The sequence below is a fragment of the Sarcophilus harrisii genome, chromosome 6 (genome assembly GCF_902635505.1).
Source record: "Sarcophilus harrisii chromosome 6, mSarHar1.11, whole genome shotgun sequence".
NCBI classification, from domain to species: Eukaryota; Metazoa; Chordata; class Mammalia; order Dasyuromorphia; family Dasyuridae; genus Sarcophilus; species Sarcophilus harrisii.
In genome coordinates, this window is record NC_045431.1 from 158,522,241 (window position 1) to 158,541,908 (window position 19,668).

Below are 19,668 nucleotides of genomic sequence, written 5' to 3' on the forward strand. Positions count from 1 at the left end.
CAAAATTAGAAGGGAAGCAATAAACTGGGAAAACATTTTCACAGTTAAAGGTTCTATTAAAGGCCTAATTTCCAAAATATATAGAGAATTGACTCTAATTTATAAGAAATCAAGCCATTCTCCAATTGATAAATGGTCAAAGGATATGAACAGACAGTTCTCAGATGAAGAAATTGAAACTGTTTCTAGCCATATGAAAAGATGCTCCAAATCATCATTAATCAGAGAAGTGCAAATTAAGACAACTTTGAGATACCACTACACACCTGTCAGACTAGCTAGAATGACAGGAAAAGATAATGCGGAATATTGGAGAGATGTGGGAAAACGAGGACACTGATACATTGTTGGTGGAATTGTGAATACATCCAGCCATTCTGGAGAGCGATTTGGAACTATGCTCAAAAAGTTATCAAACAGTGCATACCCTTTGGTCTAGCAGTGCTACTACTGGGCTTATATCCCAAAGAGATCATAAAGAAGGGAAAGGGACCTCTATGTGCAAGAATGTTTGTGGCAGCCTTCTTTATAGTGGCCAGAAACTGAAAACTAAGTGAATGCCCATCAATTGGAGAATGACTGAATAAATTGTGGTATATGAATATTATGGAATATTATTGTTCTGTAAGAAATGACCAGCAGGATGATTTCAGAAAGTCCTGGAGAGACTTAAATGAACTGATGCTGAGTGAAATGAGCAGGACCAGGAGATCATTATATACTTCAACAACAATACTATGTGATGATCAATTCTGATGCATGTGTCCCTCTTCAACAATGAGATGAACCAAATCAGTTCCAATAGAGCAGTAATGAATTGAACCAGCTACATCAGCAAAAGAACTTTGGGAAATTAGTGTGAACCACTACATAGCATTTCCAATCCCTCTGTTTTTGTCTGCCTGCACTTTTGATTTCCTTCATAGGCTAATTGTATACTATTTCAAAGTCCAATTGTTTTAGTACAGCAAAATAACTGTTTGGACATGCATACATATATTGTATTTAACATATACTTTAACATATTTAGCATGTATTGGTCAACCTACCTCTGGGAGAAGGGAGTAGGGGGAAGGAGGGGAAAAGTTGGAACAGAAGGTTTTGCAATTGTCAATGCTGAAAAATTACCTATTCATATATCTTGTAAATAAAAAGCTATAATAATAATAAATAAAGTTGACAAATTACCTTCTCTTAAAAAAAAAAAGTAAATTACATTAAAGATATTTGAGCTAGACTCTTCATGTAAAGCCAGCAGTCCAATTTTTAAGAAACATCTTAACAAATTCCATATAGTTTATTAATGCTTAAAGGCATAAATAATAAGTTTTCTACTACAGAAATGTATTGATGATGCTTTTGTTTGTTTTTCTCTAGGACAACAGCGCTCTCGAATGCTAGCCACTCTTTTTAAAGATGAAAGGTGTCAGCAGCTTGCAGCCTATGGAATCCTAGAGAAAATGTATCTGGATAGGATTATCAGAGGAAATCAGCTTCAAGAATTTGCTGCTATGTTGATGCCTCACCAAAAAGCAACTACAGCTGATGGTATAGATTTTATGAATAGCAGTAATACTGATAATCTGATTTATAAATGTCATGGTCCTGTGAGTTTTTAAACATTTTTACGCTAGTAGATATCAGGCTAACTTTAATTGTAATTTTAATTTATATGTCATACATCTTGAACTGTTAAAAATGTTACATGTGTTATGTACAAAGTTAATTCTACTAGGGAAAATTACTGCAAGCCAGTAGATTTTTTTTTTTAAATGCCATGTACAAACGCAGTGTCTACTTTTTCATATCTTAAGGCACTTAAACATCGTAATTATCCTCAAACATCATGAATCAATATGAGCACATATATTATTAATTTTGTTTTATTTGGAGAAAAATTAAGTACATTATCATTTGAGCACCTCCATATAGTGAAGTAGGGGCAAAGGCCAGTAATTTAGCCCTTATTGTCTTCATTATCCTCTTATTTCTTGGCCTTCTTTAAAGTGCTTTATAAGAGACAGTATGATCTAGAGAAAAGAACAAATGATATAGTTTTAACTCTGAAAGTGATCAGCCATATGACTTTGGGTGAGTCACCACTACAAAGCTTTCATCCAGGTTTTATCAACTTTATATCTTAAGACAATAATCCATACTCTGATTTAGAATTTTTTGTGAGGGTTAAATAAGATTTTTCTTTTTGTAAATACAAATCAGTATTTTTTAATTCAGTGAGCTGCTTTTTGTTACTCCCTATCATTTCATCTAATCTAGAGAGCCTTTTCTTAGGGTATCTAAAATCCAGGAGAAAAAGAGTCATCTTTCCTAGGTTCTTTGTTATCCTATAGTGACTTTGGCCCTGTAGATATTTGGTAAAGCACCTGTTGTTGGCTTGTGAATGGATTTTTTCCTACTTTTTGATTTTCATAGACTCTATTTGATTTTTGCTGAAATCTTTTTCAAGTCAGGAAAACAAGGAGTAGATAGTAGATATTACCCTTAAAAATGAAACCTTCATTTTTAAGTATATATTTTTATTCAACTTTTATGGATTATTGATTGAATAGTAGTTATATTTTACCCCCTTAGAAGCAAGAGAAATATATTGAAAGCTTTCTTTACTCAGTAATTCCCTGTGTAAGGGAAACGAGTTTTCTTGCCTTTGATAGAGATCTCTAAGCAAAGCCCTGATGACCGTTTGTCAGAGATATTGTGAGAGTACTTCTTAGTCAGTTATGAGCTAAACCTTCTGGCCTTTAATCTCCTGCCACGCTCTGAGATTCTGTCACTGTGATTAGTTATGGCTAAAATAACTGAATGCCTGGAAAAATAATGCAGTTAAGTTTGACCAAGGATTGCTTAGGTTCTGTATGTTTTAACCAAATTGGTTTGTATTTTTACTAATATTTTATTTATTAGGAATATACTGTGTGGTCAAAACTTTAGATTAGATTTAGATTAGAATTAGAAACTTTAGATTAGATTAGAAATCTATAAATGCCTACAATAATATTTCTGATTCAAATTATGTGTATTTTTTTCATTTCTTTTTTAAAGGTAAAAAGTCATTTTTTGAAAAAAGTCACCATTTACTCTTATCTTGAAAAATGTTCAATATTTTTTTTTTCTCTTTTAAAAAGTAACAAGATCTGCCTTGGTGTTTTTGTTTGTTTTGTATGAGGTACTATGGGTTAAGTAACTTCCCCAGTGTCACATATCTAGTAATGATCCAAGTTTCTGAGGCTGAATGTGATCCTCGGGGGCTTGCTTTCTGATTCTGGCGCCAGTTCTTTATTCACTGTACCATCTTATTATGCCTTATCTTGGTTTTAAGAAGAGCCCAAAAGTTGAATTCATTCAGCCAATTAGCATTTTTCAAAATTAGTTCCACTTGATTGAATTTAGAACTAATATTTTGCTAAAGCCAGTATGTGGTGACAGCCTAAACTGACTTTTTTTTGTGTGTGGTTGGAAGGATCATACAGATAATGGTATAGTATTACATGCAAAGAAATTAATGTAATTTTGGAATACAGAACAAAATTAGTTGAGAGCTTATCATTATCTATTTAAATTTATAAAGGTTCCAGCATCTTGGACAGAGCTGTCATTGAGCACAATTTGTTGTCTGCAAGCAAGTTATATAATAATATCACATTTGAAGAGCTCGGAGCTCTATTAGAGATCCCTGCAGCTAAGGTATTTCCTTATATTGTATATCAAATAATAGTAATAAAATTTCAGGGGGGGCAGAATGTTAGAATTAATTCCTTTGTCATTGAGCATCTGCCAAGTGTCAGATGCTGGGAAATTTACAAAGATGAATACAACAATCTGTGTCCTTAAGAAGTTCAGGATCAATGGTTATTGATATAGGCCCAGATGAAAAACTGTGGTAAATGGCAGAATATATTTGGTATCTTAAGGCATACAAAGGGCTGGGGAAATTTGTTTGATTTGGCCTTGAAGGATTGGCAGCTATTACCGATACATATGGGTAGTATGGAGAAGGATATTCATTATAAGTATAGGGAACTGTATGAACAAAGACAGAAAAGCAAAGAACCTAGCCACAAAAAAGAGAGTTTGGTTTAGCTAGAGCCTGGTGCTTACATGGAAGAATGGGGAATAAAACTGGAATGATTAGATCTTCTCTCCCTCAACATCTCATGGTCTTCTAGCATTCACAGAAATCTGGCCAGAGGCATCCCAGGACACGATACAGAGTTGAGAAAGTTTCTGTACATGATTATACTCTTCCATCCTCCAGGCCTCATTCCTCTTAATGATGTCCTTTGTACTTCCTGTGATATCTTCATTCTACTCCTTAGTGCTCCCCCAGGACATTTTCTTTATTAAGTCTCACTTTACTCATATCACTTTGGAACCTGTAGTTAACCAATTCAACTGTACAGTCTTATATTCTCCCATTTTTCCCCCCTTTGCCTTGTGCCTCCTAATGTCTTGCCAGGCTTTGAACCCTCTTGTGCTACTGATGGCAATGAAGGTAGATGTCCAACCACAGTTGTGTAATCTCACATCAGCTGGGCTCTGGCTGCTCCACAGCAGTGCTTTACTTTTTTCCTTATTGATTCATCACACTCTGCAAAGTAGTTATTTCAGATATTCTCTTCTTCCTTGTGAATTTCCTCTTCTGTACCTCACAATCCCTTAACATCATTTCCCTTTTTTTTCTCTTTTGATCTAGTCTCTGATAAAGAGGTAGCCCTTCTCACCAAGACCAGCCCCATTACTTGTGCCTTTGGTTCCATCCTGCTCTGTCTCCTCCAGCAGACTGCCTTTTTGTTTGTATTGTCTGTTTCAAATTGTCAGTTTCCCTATCTACTGATTCTTCTGCTACCTCCAAACATGTTTAGGCCTCCCTCCATCCTTGAATAATCTTTACCTAACTGTACCATTTCTTCATGCTTTTATTCATTCTTTCACAGTTTCAGAAAAAAGCCTCTCATTGTTTCTGCTTTTCTTTAACCTACTTGACTTTGACTTTAGACCTCATTGCTTAGATGAAACTCCCTCTGCAGTGGTTACTAGCAGTTCATTAATTGCTAAATCCAGTGACCTTTCTCATTCTTTTTTGCCCCTTTGCAGCATGTTATTTCCTTCCTGAGTTTTCATATTGTTCTTACCTAGCTTTCTTCTTGTTTGCTTCTTTTTAGTCCCCTTTGCCTAAATCATGATTTGTATCCTACTTTCTTAACCTGAACATTTCACAAAGATCTCTTCCTTTCTCTCTCTATAGCCATTCTTTTGATGATCTCATCGTTTCCTCATTTCTACACAAGTGACTTGCAAATCTAGCCCTAGTTTTTCTTAGTTTTGTTCATGTGTCACCAGTTGTCTCTTGGACATTTCCAATAAGATGTTTGGACTTAACATGTCCAAAATAAAACTCCTCTTTCAGTCTTTTCACACATCCCTATTTCTCCTGAAGGCATCACTCACCTAGAGGTCCCTGGGTTTTTGAAGTCATGGTCAGATCATCTTTCTCCCCATCACCTGTATTTTTCCTATTACTAAGACTTGTGAGTTATACTAACATGTGAGAAGCAGCATTCCCTTTCCCCTTCTACAGACACCTTTATTCAGGCCCCCATAAACTCTCTCCTAAACCATGTTATTTTCTAACTGGATTCTCAGCTTCTGTTTTCTCCCCTTTCCAATACATCCTCCAACCAAGCCGATGTAATAATTTCCCTATAGCCTAAGTTTAACTGCATTGTTCTCTCTTCAGGAGCCTCAGTGGTTTTATGTTGCTGACTTCTCTGTTGGTCATTTCAAGTCCTTTCTGGTTATGTCAGCATACTAGCCTGCCTACAGTATTAATCCATGTCACTACTGCGCAAACTAACCTGTTCTCTGTTCTCTAGTCTCCACATTCATTCCACATCTTGTATAGATGCCTTTGTACCCGACTGTGCTTCCTGCCTGGACAATGCTTCTTCCTTGAATCCCCTGAGCTGCTTCTTCATCTTTTAAGTGCTCACTCTTCCAGGAAGCAGTTTTGGAGCCATGTGCTTCCTCAAATTATCAAGTGTCGATCTGTTTGAAGTTGTAGCCACAATTCTTCACATGTGGTAGATATAATAAATTTATGTTGGAATGGGCTAGTTTGCAATTTAATTTTGAAATCCCTTAAGATTTTTGAGCAAGGGAATGACTTGGTGAAATTTGTTTTTTGAGAGTATGTATAATTTGGGTGGAGGAAAAGAGAATGGAGAAGTTATAGATTCCTTAGAGCTTCACAGAATTGAGGGGATATGAGGGAAGCTTAATGAAATGGAAAGTAATAAATGATGTAGCATAAAAGTGAAATTATTTTTGTTTTTAAAAAATATATTTTGCAACAAGAGTAACATAAAATGGAAACTTACATATTTTAATGTTCTATAATTTGGCAAGCAAAAAGTAAAGTGATACTCAAGAACAAGGATTCCTAACCTTTACTGTGTAATGGCGTAGTGTGATTAAAAAAAAATTAATATGACATTTGAAAGTTTGCAAGGAAAGGACTTTAAAAATAGTATCTCATTGGCTTCTCACAACAGATAGATGGTATTATACCCATTTTGTGGCTGAGAAAACGAGACAGACAAGGGGTAGATAACTTGCCCAGATTCACACAGCTAAATCCGGGCCCATCATTCTTTCCACTGTGCAATTAGCTCCCTATAAAAATTTATAGGAAACTTATGGATCCCTTTCAGAATAATGTTTGGTTTCCTACATATAATTGAAGGAAATTCTGAATTTCAGTTAGATAAAAACAAATAAAAATGTAAATTTTTTCCTATTCAAACCCAAGATATTCTGAAATCTTAGGTTAAGAATCCCTGCTCTCAAGTTTCTTATTAAAACTTTTCCCCTTAATTTAATTTATAATTCTACTTGTTAGGTAATTTAATTTTGTCCTAAAATTGTCTTTAAAAGTGAGGGTCAGATCTCAAGAGTGCCAGTGTTTAAGAGACAGTAAATTGGTAAAAAACATATGTGGTGAATCTTGAGATTGTCAAGGAAAAAAACCCATCTCCTGCAGTACATTAATTATCAGTTCATATTTTATTTTATATTCCCTAAGCCTTGGTCAGGGAAAGAAAAGGAAATATCTTTTTTCTTTTTTTTTTCTTTGTAAACTTTTTTTTTTTAAATAACTTTATTGACAGAACCCATGCCAGGGTAATTTTTTACAACATTATCCCTTGCACTCACTTCTGTTCCGATTTTTTCCCTCCCTTCCTCCACCCCCTTCCCCAGATGGCAAGAAGTTTTATATATGTTAAATAGGTTACAGTATATCTTAGATACAATATATGTGTGCAGAACCGAACAGTTCTCTTGTAGCACGGGGAGATTTGGATTCAGAAGGTGGAAATAACCCAGGAAGAAAAACAAAAATGCAAGCAGTTTACATTCAATTCCCAGTGTTCTTTCTTTGGGTGTAGCTGCTTCTGTCCATGAAAAGGAAATATCTTAAGTGATTACTTGCCAAGTTGCTCACCAAACTTCATTCTTCCCTTACATGCATATGAATATATATCTGTAAACCCACATTGGTTTCTATTTACTTTAAATGTTGAAAAGTCAGCTAATAAACAAAAGTTGTGAACCCTATTCCAGTCGCTGTCTCCCTCCCCACTCACTCCCTACCCCCGCTTTCTAATTGTAGCCTTCAAATAGCATAAAACTATTTATTTAGTTCCAGATACAAATAGAAAAAATAGTAAGTGATTTTGATATTTACTTGTGTAATAATGAATAGTAGGTATGTGAAATAGACACACACACACACACAGGCTCATTTGTGTACATTTACATAAATGTATGTATACACACTGAAAGACTAAAACAGTGAAAATAGAAAATTGAATTTTTGGTTTTCTTTTATCCTATTTGAGCAATTTTCAAATATCATCAGAAAAAATTAAATTTCTAAGTGACCTGGTAAATAATCCATATCCTAACTGTCTCACAGAATCTTTTATGAGAGTTGAATGACATCTTTCTTTTTGTAAACAAAACAGTATTTTTAACCTACCTCAAAGATGATGACCAAATATTTGTTATATTTGTCATTCTTTGGTATGTGTGTGTGGTGTGTTGTTTTTTTTTTCTCCCACCAGAAGGAAGCCTTTTCTTAGGAAGATTAATGAAACTCCTCGGTAGCACAGTAGTCAGAGAACTGGGCCTACAGTTAGGGAGACCCAGTGGCCCTGGGCAAACCTCTGTTTGTCTATTTTTCCTCAACTGTAAAATGGGGCTAACAGCACTTAGCTTGCAGGGTGGTTGTATGGATCAAAAGAGATAACATATGGCTAAGATGACAGGAAAAAGATAATGTCAAATGTTCGAGGGGATGTGGGAAAATTGGGACACTGATACACTGATACAGTGTTGGTGGAATTGTGAACGAATCCAAACATTCTGGAGAGCGATTTGAAACTATGCCCAAAGGGCTATAAAACTTTGTGTACCCTAGGATCCAGCAGTGTTTCTACTGGGCTTATGTTCCAAAGGGATATAAAAGAATATATAATATATATATATAAAGAAGGGAAAGGGACTCACACTTGCAAAAATGTGGCAGCCCTTTTTACAGTGGCTAGAAACTGGAAACTGAGGGGATGCCCATCAATTGGAGAATGGCTGAATAAATTGTGGTATATGAATGTTATGGAATATTATTGTTCTGTAAGAAATGGTCAGCAGGATGATTTCAGAAAGGCCTGGAAAGACTTACATGAACTAATGCTTAGTGAAGTGAGTAGAAGCAGGAGATCATTGTACACGGCAACAACAAGACTATACAATGATCAGATCTGATGAATGTGACTCTCTTCAACAATGAGAGGATTCAGACCAATTCTAATGATCTTGTGATGAAGAGAGCCATAGAGAGGACCATGGGAATTAAGTGTGGAACATAATATAGCATTTTCACTCTTTGTTATTGTTTGCTTGCATTTTTGTTTTCCTTCTCAGATTTTTTTTTTTCCTAGAACCGATTTTTCTTGTGCAGCAAGATAACTGTATAAATATGTATACATGTATTGGATTTAATATACATTTTGACATATTTAACATGTATTGGACTACCTGCCAGCTGGGGGAGGGTGTGGGGGGAAGAGGAGAAAATTTGGAACAGAAGGTTTTGCAAGGGTCAGTGTTGAAAAATTACCCATGCATATGGTTTGTAAATAAAAAAATAAAATTAAAAAAAAGATATTATAATAGTAGGTGTAATAGAAATGCTTATTTCTGAAAGAAGATACTGGGCCAAAACACTCAGAATGAGGAGGCCTTCATGGCATGAGAGAGAAATCAAATCACCCTGAAGCTCTGGAAGCCAAGAAAAAGACTGCCATCCTTATAGCTTGCCCCATTTTGATCACATCACCTATTTTTGATTCTGTACTGCTTGGTCACCAAGCCAATCTGGCTCTTGCCCAGTTTTCTTCTCTAGGAACTCTTCTTTCAGTTGAGTCTTGATGAAAATAAGGATTCCAAAGGGTGGAAAGCCCTCTCTGAAAAATGCTAGAATAAAAATGCCTGCAAATTTCTGGGAAGACAGTGGAATGAGAAAGGTTGCAAAGAAGCCAGATTCCTAATGTTCTACCTCAAAAATTTCAATAGAAATGCTGAAAACAAAATTACCAGAAATCTTTACAAGAAAATTAAAACTTGCCAAAAGACAGTGACCAAACTGAAGAAAAGCACACTTTCTTTTTTTTTTTTTTTTTTAATTAAAGAAAAAGAGAAACAAGGGAGGGAAATATTAGAAGTGCAAAAACAATATGAAAAGTTGCATGAGGAACAAAATAATAGAGGTGGACTCAAGTGGATAACAGAATAAAAGGAAAATTTTACATATTCCTTCCCCCATCACCAAAAATATAGCTTAATGCAGCAGAGAAATCTCAAGAGGAATTAAAGTAAGAATTAAGAGATCATAGAAAAACTTATCAAGATGGATAATGGAGAGAATTTGGAAAAATTCAATGGGTCTGGCCAAAAAACAATGCATTGGAGGAAAAAACATAGCTGAAGTAGAAAAACAAGGTCAGAAAGTAACCCAACTGGAAAAAATATTTGGAAGCCATGCAGGTGCAAATTTCAGATTTGGAAGATGGGTCTAGGAGAAAAACAATCTCAAAATTTAGGAGTGAAGGAGCACCAGAAAATATTGGAGATATTAACCTTCCCCCTCCTTTTTTTAAATTTTTTTTTTTAATGTAGACACAAAGGCGGCTTTAATCATGAGCATGAGTAATCATGAACAAATCATAAAACTTTCCGACATTTAATTTCCAGATCTGTAAAATGGGTGGAGGGAAAAAAAAGGAGGCAAGTAGTAGTAAGAAACCTAGAGAACTTAAATTCAAGGTTATGAAGAGCAAATGTAATGAAGCCATTTTTAAATGTCAAAATTTCCTAACTTAATTTAATAACAATGAATACTTGGATTAAAAAAAAAAATGCTTATTTCTTCCCTTCTTTTCTAAATCCCAGAAAGAGGTAAATTACCTTCCTTAAGTCTTCTGCTATTCTGTGACAATGTGGGAATTTAGTAAAACTCCAGTGGATAAATTCTGAATACCTTTTTTCATACCACTCTGGTATGCATAGACTCCCTCCCCTTTGAATCTTTTTCAGTTTAGGAAAATGAGGACAGAGATTTTAAATGCTTTAAAAAAAAAAAAAAGCCCTATAAAATTACACTTTTAAGTTTTTTTTCCCCCCAGACTTTGCATTATAGATTTAGAAGTCTTGAATTATACCTGTTGAGAAGTTAATCTTAATTCATTATTGAATTTTATATTATGGGAATGGGCCTGCCCCAAGACATTGTAGATTCTCCTTGTTAGAAATCTCCCAGCAGAGAATGGGTGATGAATCACTTTTTGTTGGGGTGTTAAGAGTATTGTTGTCAGGGGTGGGTAGAACTCCCAGTTCTGAGATTCTATTATTTTTTAAATTTTTGCTTTTCAGGCAGAAAAGATTGCATCTCAAATGATTACAGAAGGCCGAATGAATGGATTTATTGATCAAATTGATGGAATAGTTCATTTTGAAAGTAAGAAGAATTTTCATTTTATTGTTATTGTTAAAATGCAAGTCAGTAAGTGGACATATGAAAAAAGAATTCTTTCCCCAATAGATGGCAGTAATTTTATTCATAGGAAGACTGTGACATTGTACCCAATATAAGGAGACTGTCTAATAATTATTATGATTTTCTAAGAATAGTAATAATCTTTGTGCTTTTTTGCTTTGGTGACACATTTTTATACTATTCTTAATGATTGTTTCATAATCAATTTATTCTTTTGTGTTAGAAGAAATTGTAGGAGAGGTCTGATCTTGAATCTGTAGTCTTGTTTTGACTCAAAGGCAGCTTGGTATAATGGAGAGAGAGAGAGCTGTCCTGAAGACAAAAAGATCTGGATGCATGTCCTGCCTGGGTGACTCATGGCAGCTCCCTCATACTGTAAATTATAAAGCAGACACCAGTCTACATGGATGGAGGGAGGACCTAGGAAAGCCCCTAGGCCAGTGGTGTCAAATGGAAATGGATCTCTGAAGGCACAGTGACTTAGAAAACCACAATTAAGTTTTGTCTGTGTTGTGCTGTGTTATTATTTAATTTGTTAAAACATTTCCCATTTACATTATAATCTGGTTCCTATATTCTTCCTATATATCTCTATCTTAAACCAGTGGAATCACAAGTCTAGTCCTTGTCCCTATCTTTCTACTTAGAAGTACTGCAGATCAATGAAGTTTTTATGTTTTTCCTTTTTTTACTTTAGCTCGTGAGGCTTTGCCAACATGGGACAAACAGATTCAATCACTTTGTTTCCAAGTGAATAACCTTTTGGAGAAGATAAGTCAGACAGCACCAGAGTGGACAGCACAGGCCATGGAAGCTCAGATGGCTCAGTGACTCAACACTAATTTGATGGTTTCTATAGTGTCTCCTTTATTATACAGATTAATTTCACTACAACTCCAAAGAATCTGTGTTATGACCCTTCACATTTCAGAGTCCTCTTACAGCAGAATCTATTTAAAGAAGCATTATTTAAGAGGAGATGGTATGAATGAACACTTTAAAATTTCTAAATCCTTAGTACCCGTTTGGTGGGTGTCTATGAGACTAATTCAATTGTTTTGAAAGTGTTTGTTTAAATTGATGGAGTGAAATCTCTGTGACTAAAAAGATTTGTTACAGTTCTTTACTTTGTGGTATGTTGTATATGTGCTTTCTTCCTCTCAGATGTTCCAATAAAGAGGGGAATGAGCCAAATAAAAAAATTTTTGTGTGTTTTAGTTATTAAATATTTTTTCTCTTCAGTTTCCTATAGTTATATAAGAAAAAAGTTCCTTTCTATGGCTTCACATCTGTTCCTAATTTTTTTTTATTTAAAAAAACCATATCATTACGTGTTCCATATTTACATGCTTAAATATTTATTATATCTCAAAAAATGGGCCATATATATAGCCCATTGCTAAAGTTGAGATTTAGAGAGTTAGGGTATCATTATTAAGTCATTTAGAGAATTTCCTCAAAAGGATGCAAAATCTTATTTTTTGTAACATATACACTAGAGTTCATTGTCAGTAAACTAAAGATTTCTGAGAGAATTAAATTATTGTTATATGAATAAAAAGTATAAAAATTAGTTATCACTTGAATAATATAAAATGTATGCAGAAAATCTTATCTGAATATTCTTTATTTGTTTTACATTCAAAAAGGTCAAGCCACATGTTACAAATCAAAAATTATTATAAGAATCACAGTAAGTTGCAGGTTAAATAAAGTCTTCTGGGCAGAGGTCTTAGAAATAAAGAAGAGCTTCACTTCCATGGCACTCATTTGTGATTAAACATCTTTTTGGCATGTAGCAATTTAGAAGCAAGAATTAGAGGAATATCTAAAGAAATAATTTTTCAGTTGTTTCTTCATTAACAAACTTCATCTGCAAAGACAAAAAATAGCTGGATTAGAATCTAAGGTAATTTAAAAATATAACCTTGTTCTAATTCTCATGTCTTTAATTCTTCTCCAATATTTTGTTTATTTAAAGTCTTAAAAGTTTGGGGAACAGGAGAGTGGGTCAAAGAAATGAGCAAGTTTTAAGATTGACTTAAAGGAGATTCTTACTTTAAGCCAGATCAGAGAGATAGTCACTGTAGTTTCCTCTATACTAAAATCTTAGGAATCATTGAGTCCTCTAAAAATTCATATTACCTAATCTCCAATGAACCCTCATACTCCTGCTGATTCTAGTTTTTCTTGTGACACAACGAAACAAACACAAGATTGCATATGAAACCGAATTCTTCACTTCATACCACTTTAAAAAATTAAATAGCAAATTCCACACATTACTTTCAAGACATGTATTTTCTTCTCTTTTTTAAAATTAAAAAAAATTTTTTTTGCAATTAGATGTAAAAACAATTTATACCCTTTTAAATGTTGTAAATTCCAACTTCTATACCTTCCTTTCTATGTCCTTCCAAATTTCTGCTTGTTCATTAAAAAAAAAAAATTCCAACACCTCCTCCTCCCTTTGTTTTTCTGACATCAATAATACCCACTTGACCTTCCTGCCTTTAGTTTTCTCTCTCCACCATTGTCAAAATCTGTCCAAAGCCCAAGAAACTGCCTCAGTAGCTTACTTGTAGCCTCAGAAGTAAAAGACTACCTTTATTTGACATTTCAGGCCTTTCATGAGCTGTCTCCCTCTCATCGTTTCAGACTCATCATATATGATTTCTCATGCTGTGTTTCAGCCAAGTTCCTCTTCTCTGTATGATTTAAAGGCTACTCTTCTGCCCATTGCCTCCTCTTGAGACTCAGGCCCAGTGCTAACCCCTTACACAAAGCTTTTCATAATCCCCTAGTTGTTAATACTTTTTTTTTTTTTTTTAAATAATAGCCTTTTATTTTCAAAATACATGCAAAGATAAAGTTCAACATTCACAAAACCTTGTTCCAAGTTTTTTCCCTACCTTTCCCTCCCTCCCCAGACAGCAAGTAATCCAGTTATATGTTAAATATGTGCAATTCTTCTATACATATTTCCACAATTATCATTCTGCACTAGAAAAATCAGATTAAAAAGGAAAAAAAATTGCAAACAACAAAAAAAGTGAAAATACTATGTTGTGATCCACATTCGGTCCCCTCTTTCTCTCTGGTGTAGATGGCTCTCTCCATCACAACATCATTGGAACTGGCTGGAATCATCTCATTGTTGAAAGCCACAAATGTAAGAATTGATCATTGTACAATCTTGCTTTGGCCGTGTACAATGTTCTCCTGGTTCTGCTCATTTCACTATTTCACTTATCATCAGTTCATGCAAGTCTCTCCAGGCCTCTCTGAAATCATCCTGCTGGTCATTTCTTACAGAACAGTAATATTCCATAGCATTCATACCCATAATTTATTCAGCTGTTCAACACTGTCCATTAAATTGACCTAATCTAACCCTTTTATTTTTACAAATGAGATTGAGGCTCATGGAAGTTCAACATTCATATGAAAGTGCTTTGAGTGCAAATCCTCTACTGGATTTTAGTCTATCAAAATATAAAATTGAGTGGGGAAGGAAGAGAACACACAGAACAATGTTTTAAGGACATTAGATACTGGCTCTAGTGCATAGGGGAGCCAGTTTATGATTATGATAATGATTGCTTTATTTAGTTCAAGACTCAAATCTTGCCAAGTAAGCTTTTATTTTGATCAGTCCCTTCATTTATAGCCATCGCAAACTCAGATTGACATTTTGCAGTTGTCACTCCAATCTGACTCCCTGAAGTCAGAGATAATACTGCATTTGTTTTATTTCTTTTTGGTACCTGGTAAAGGATTTGTTACATGTTGGAAGGGCTTAATGATTTTTGACAGATTGACCAAATCCTGAGTAGGCTCCTGGGAAATCAACCATTCTAATTAATTGTACCTGTCCACTGAAATGGGGTGCCAAACTAAACCAAATTTATTTCCCCTGAAGAAATCAACCTTTATGATAGCGAGAGATCTGTTTTCTTGATTGAAAAATGCCAAATTTAAGAAGTCCAGAGTTCTTAAAAGACCTGTAGGAGACTCACCGTTAGCTTATTCAGAAAACATTCATATTCTTTCTCTTGTTAATATCTCTCTTAATTTGGCAAAGGGAACATGTAGTACAGAACACAGTCGCCATGAAATCATTGCAAATAGATCCCTGTTGAAAGAAATCAGAATCAAAATCATTAAGCTCATGACTTTTATTTATTTTTGTTTGCTTTGTTTTAAGATTCAATCAGGATTAAGTGTCTTGCCCAGAGTCATACAGAGCTAATTGTCAAATGTCTGAAGCTTATGACTTAAATGGTTTCAAAATATGTTGGAAGCAAAACCAGACAGTGAATCCAATTTGATAAAATCAAATTCGTTGGTTTTAGTAAAGGAAGTTTCCTGTTTTTTCATGCAAATTTCCCTTTTTATATTTTTTCCAATACTTCATAGTATTGGGTGCAGGAGATCCTGATATATTGGGGTTCAGGACTGGTATCATGGGTGTCCCAAAAGATTTGGAAGCTTAGATAATTTTTAAGTCAAGAGGCAAAGTTTTATTATAAATGTAGCACCAATTAATGCAGGCTAAATCCCAAAACTTGAAGATAGCCAAGAGCAAGGAACAAGCTGGTAAATTTGGAGGAGGAGGAGTTGGGGAGTACAGAACAAAGAGCAGAGCAGGGTAAGTGCCATCATGGATTTGGGGTTCATAGGACTAGTGGGAAGTTTGGTCATGGGGGCTAACAATGACTCCCCCCCCCCTTTCTTCTTTCATGGAACTAAGTGTTTATTGTTTGGGTCCAGGTGCAAGATAGCAGCCCAGGCTTTGGGATGACAAACCATACATCCTTGAAAGATAGCTCAGTAAAACAAAGATATTAGGCCCAACTCCCTTTCTTTCACACACATCTCAAGGCTGGGCCACATCACTCCCAGTAGCTACATTCCGAAGGTGATTACATCATTCCCAGGGTCTGATCGGCTGGGATTTCTTGAAAAAGATTGGGATCCCGACTCCTCTTGGGATTTCCACTATTTCATTCCCAAAATCAGGTAGTTATCCCAACATTCCTAAAGGATCTTCCACATCAATGCTATTAGGAAGACTCCAATATTTCAAAGACCCGTCATTTTGACCCATGGATAGAGAGCCATATAATTCAGTGTGTGATCTTTAGCACTGTATCCACACTGGTCCAGGGATGGCAGACAGAGCGGAAATCATAGGAGCCACACTTAGGCCTTTCCAGCTCCTGCTGACCCTGTCTGCCAAGATCCCCGGTCACTTCTCCACCAAAGACTTGGGGGCAAGTACATGAACGGTGTCAGTTAGGAAGCAGCTAGGTGTCCCAGGGGGAGAGTGCTGGGCCTGAAGGGAGAAAAACCTGCTTTCAGACAGCTGAGTGACACTGGGGAAGTCACTGAATCTTTGTTCAGTTTGCTCAGCTCTAAAATCGGGTCTGTCATTCAGATAAAATGAAAAAATATTTGTAAACACAGCACAACACCTTGCACCTAGTAGGCTTTTTTTCTTCCTTTTTTAATCCTCCCCCCCATTTCTCCCTCTATTCCAATCACTATAGAACAAACACTTCATGTTTATTTGTACCAGTATTGCCTAGGGTATGGCTACTACAATAGCTGAAATATAATGGACATTATATGTACCAATAGGATGCAAAAAGTAAATGCAGGGATTGTTAAGTACATCCTAAGGCATTCAGTTATGTCCTAGAGCCAGGGATTCTTAACCCAAGATCCACGAACTTGGTTGTTTTTAAACTGGAAAACAACATAATTGCTTTCTTTGACTCTTATGTATTTTATACATTTAAAGACACCGTGAGAAGTGGTCAAATTGCCAAAGGAACCCATGAAAAACAATCTAAGAATCCTTGCCCTAAAAGAATTTCAGTGAGTAAAGCAGAGACAGCCCTAGTTCTCTTCCCCACCCCACGGTGCATTTTAATTCTTTTATTCAAACAAGAAATGAAGAAGGAGGCAACATTGCTGGGCAGCCAGTGAGTTGCAAATAATTCAGGATCTCCCCCACTAGGTCAAATTTTATCAATCAATATTTAAGTCCCTATTGTGTTCCTGGTACGGAGGTAAAAGCACAATTTCTAATAATATGAACATATAACGTCCGTTTGTATAGCAGGCATCACTTAAGCGGAGGAGCTGACTCACAGGGATGCCGTATCTGGTCCGGTAGAGGGTCCTCATGGCTACACTTGTTCCACACAAACAGCATTCGTTCATGTCAGAAGCCACTTGGCAGGACAGGCAGATAGTACAGAAGGTCCCACAGAGGCCTTAGGGAAGAAACCACAGGCAAGAGTTATCTTATTAAATCTTGAATTCTCCCTTAAAGAGAAACTTATATCCAGTGTATTTGGGGCGAGGGGGAGGGATAAAATACATCATAATGCACGAAATAGCCATTATTTCGACAGTGATGAAGCATTCCATGCTCTCCTTATTTTCCTAGCTTGCTCTTATATACCATTTAGCATGTACAAACTTTCATAAGATCTGCATGAATAATAATATGTTGAGCTCCCATAGTGGTCCAACATGGCTTATGAAAAACCTGAGTATGGTCTCTAATTAATATTATTTCTTGTGCATGTATAGGTGATTAATTATAGATCCATGCATTTGTTGTATAAAAATAAGGTAACAAAGGTGATGGTAAAATCTTTTTTTTAATTGTAGTATTTTTAATACACATTGCTTTATGAATCATACTTGGAGAGAAAAATCAGAGCAAAAGGAAAAAAAAAACATGGGAGAGATTAAAAAAGAAGTGAATATAGCATGTGGTGATTTACATTCAGTCTCCTTAATTCTTTTTCTGGATGCAGATGGCATTTTCTGTCCAATCTATTGGGATTGCTTTGGATCACTTGAACCAGTAAGAAGAACCAAGCCTTTCATAGTTGATCAAATATTCCTGCTATTATTATGTACATTATATTCCTGGTTCTGTTTCTTGCTCTCAGCATCAGTTTGTGTAAATCTTTCCAAACCTTTCTATAATCAGTTACCTTTTTTTAATAGAATATAAATATTATATATATATATGTATAATATTGTAATATTCCATTTATATACTACAGCTTGTTTAGCCAGTCCCCAACTGATGGGCATCTACTCCTTTTCCAATTCTTTACTACCATAAAAACAGGATTCTACAAACATTTTTGCACATATGGGTCCTTTCCCTCTTTTATTATTTCCTTGTGATACAGACCCAGTAATAGCACTGCTGGGTCAAAGGGCATGCACAGTTTGATAGCCCTTTTTGACAAATTGCTCTCCAGAATGGTCGGATCGTTTCACAACTCCACCAACAATGCATCAGTGTCCCAGTTTTCCCACATCCCCTCCAACATTTATCATTATCTTTTCCTGTCATTTTAGCCAATCTGAGAGGTAGGAGGTGGTACCTCAGAGTTATTTTAATTTACATTTCTCTAATCAATAGTGATTTAGAGCATTTTTTCCATATAACTATAAATGGCTTTAATTTTGTCATCTGGAAATTGTCTGTTCATATCCTTTGACCATTTATCAATTGGGGAATGACTTGATTTCTTATAAATTTAACACAGTTCTTTATGTATTTTAGAAATGAGACCTTTATCAGAAATACTGGCTATAAAGACTTTTTCCCACCTTTGTACTTCCTTTTTAATCTTGTTTCTATTGGTTTTATTTGTGCAAAACCTTTTTAATTTAATGTATTAAAAGTGGTCCATTTTGCCTTTCATAATGTTCTCTAGTTCTTCTTTGGTTATAAATTTCTCCCTTTTTCAAAGATCTGAAGGTAAATTATCCCTTGTTCTCCTAATTTGTTTATGGTATCATCCTTTATCCCCAAAGCATGTATCTATTTTGACCTTATTTTGGTCTGGGGTGTGAGATGTAGGTCTATGCTGAGTTTCTGACATATTATTTTCCAGTTTTCCCAGAAATTTTTGTCAAGAGTGAGTTCTTATTCTAGAAGCTGGAGTTTGGGGATTTATCAAATACTAGATTGCCATAGGCCTTGATCATAGATGGTGGTAAATTCTTAATGAAACTGTGTCATTTCTAAAGAATAGAGTGATTCAGGCAGATTGAGAAAATTTAGAGATGGAATAAGGAAGGACAGACTAAAATTGAAAACCAAAAACAAACCAGCAGTCCTCATAAGGCAGAATTCTGCAAGTCTAAAGAATTAGGTGAATTAGATGATTAGATCTCTATTTACTCTATATTCTATATTAATCAGCTAGTGATTTTATAATGGTGATTAGCAGTAATTATTAATATATCAGTATATCTATAATCACTATACACTTAGTCAATCAAATTAACCAAATAAATCAATATACATTTAGTCAATCAATATATCTGTTATCAGTATACATGTGCTTAATCAATTAACATTACTTATCACTGTATATTTAATCAAGAATGATCAAATAAAATATATTCTTTCTTTTAAAGGATTTTTTTCATAAAAAATCTTTTATGAAAGGCCTCGAACTGTATATCATATAATTAGAAAGTCATTTACC

The 19,668-nt window shown here is 35.1% G+C and overlaps 2 protein-coding genes across 3 annotated transcripts in view; one reads left to right on the forward strand and one right to left on the reverse strand.

Moving 5' to 3' along the window:
* Positions 1–12,357, forward strand: part of COPS4 (COP9 signalosome subunit 4) — a 34,496-nt gene extending 22,139 nt beyond the window's left edge. The window contains exons 7-10 of the mRNA XM_003772878.4: positions 1,378–1,548; positions 3,587–3,702; positions 11,008–11,092; positions 11,829–12,357. Of these exons, the coding sequence (XP_003772926.1) occupies positions 1,378–1,548; positions 3,587–3,702; positions 11,008–11,092; positions 11,829–11,962 (506 nt within the window). The 3' untranslated portion in view covers positions 11,963–12,357. The remainder of the gene's footprint in view (positions 1–1,377; positions 1,549–3,586; positions 3,703–11,007; positions 11,093–11,828) is intronic.
* Positions 12,358–12,740: 383 nt separating this feature from the next.
* The window catches only part of PLAC8 (placenta associated 8), a 28,781-nt gene continuing 21,853 nt past the window's right edge, over positions 12,741–19,668 (reverse strand). For both annotated transcript variants that reach the window (XM_003772882.4, XM_012551979.3), the window contains 3 exons: positions 17,291–17,415; positions 15,151–15,266; positions 12,741–13,004 (listed from right to left, as the gene is read on the reverse strand). In XM_003772882.4, coding sequence (XP_003772930.1) covers positions 15,162–15,266; positions 17,291–17,415 — 230 coding nt within the window. In that variant the 3' untranslated portion in view covers positions 12,741–13,004; positions 15,151–15,161. The remainder of the gene's footprint in view (positions 13,005–15,150; positions 15,267–17,290; positions 17,416–19,668) is intronic.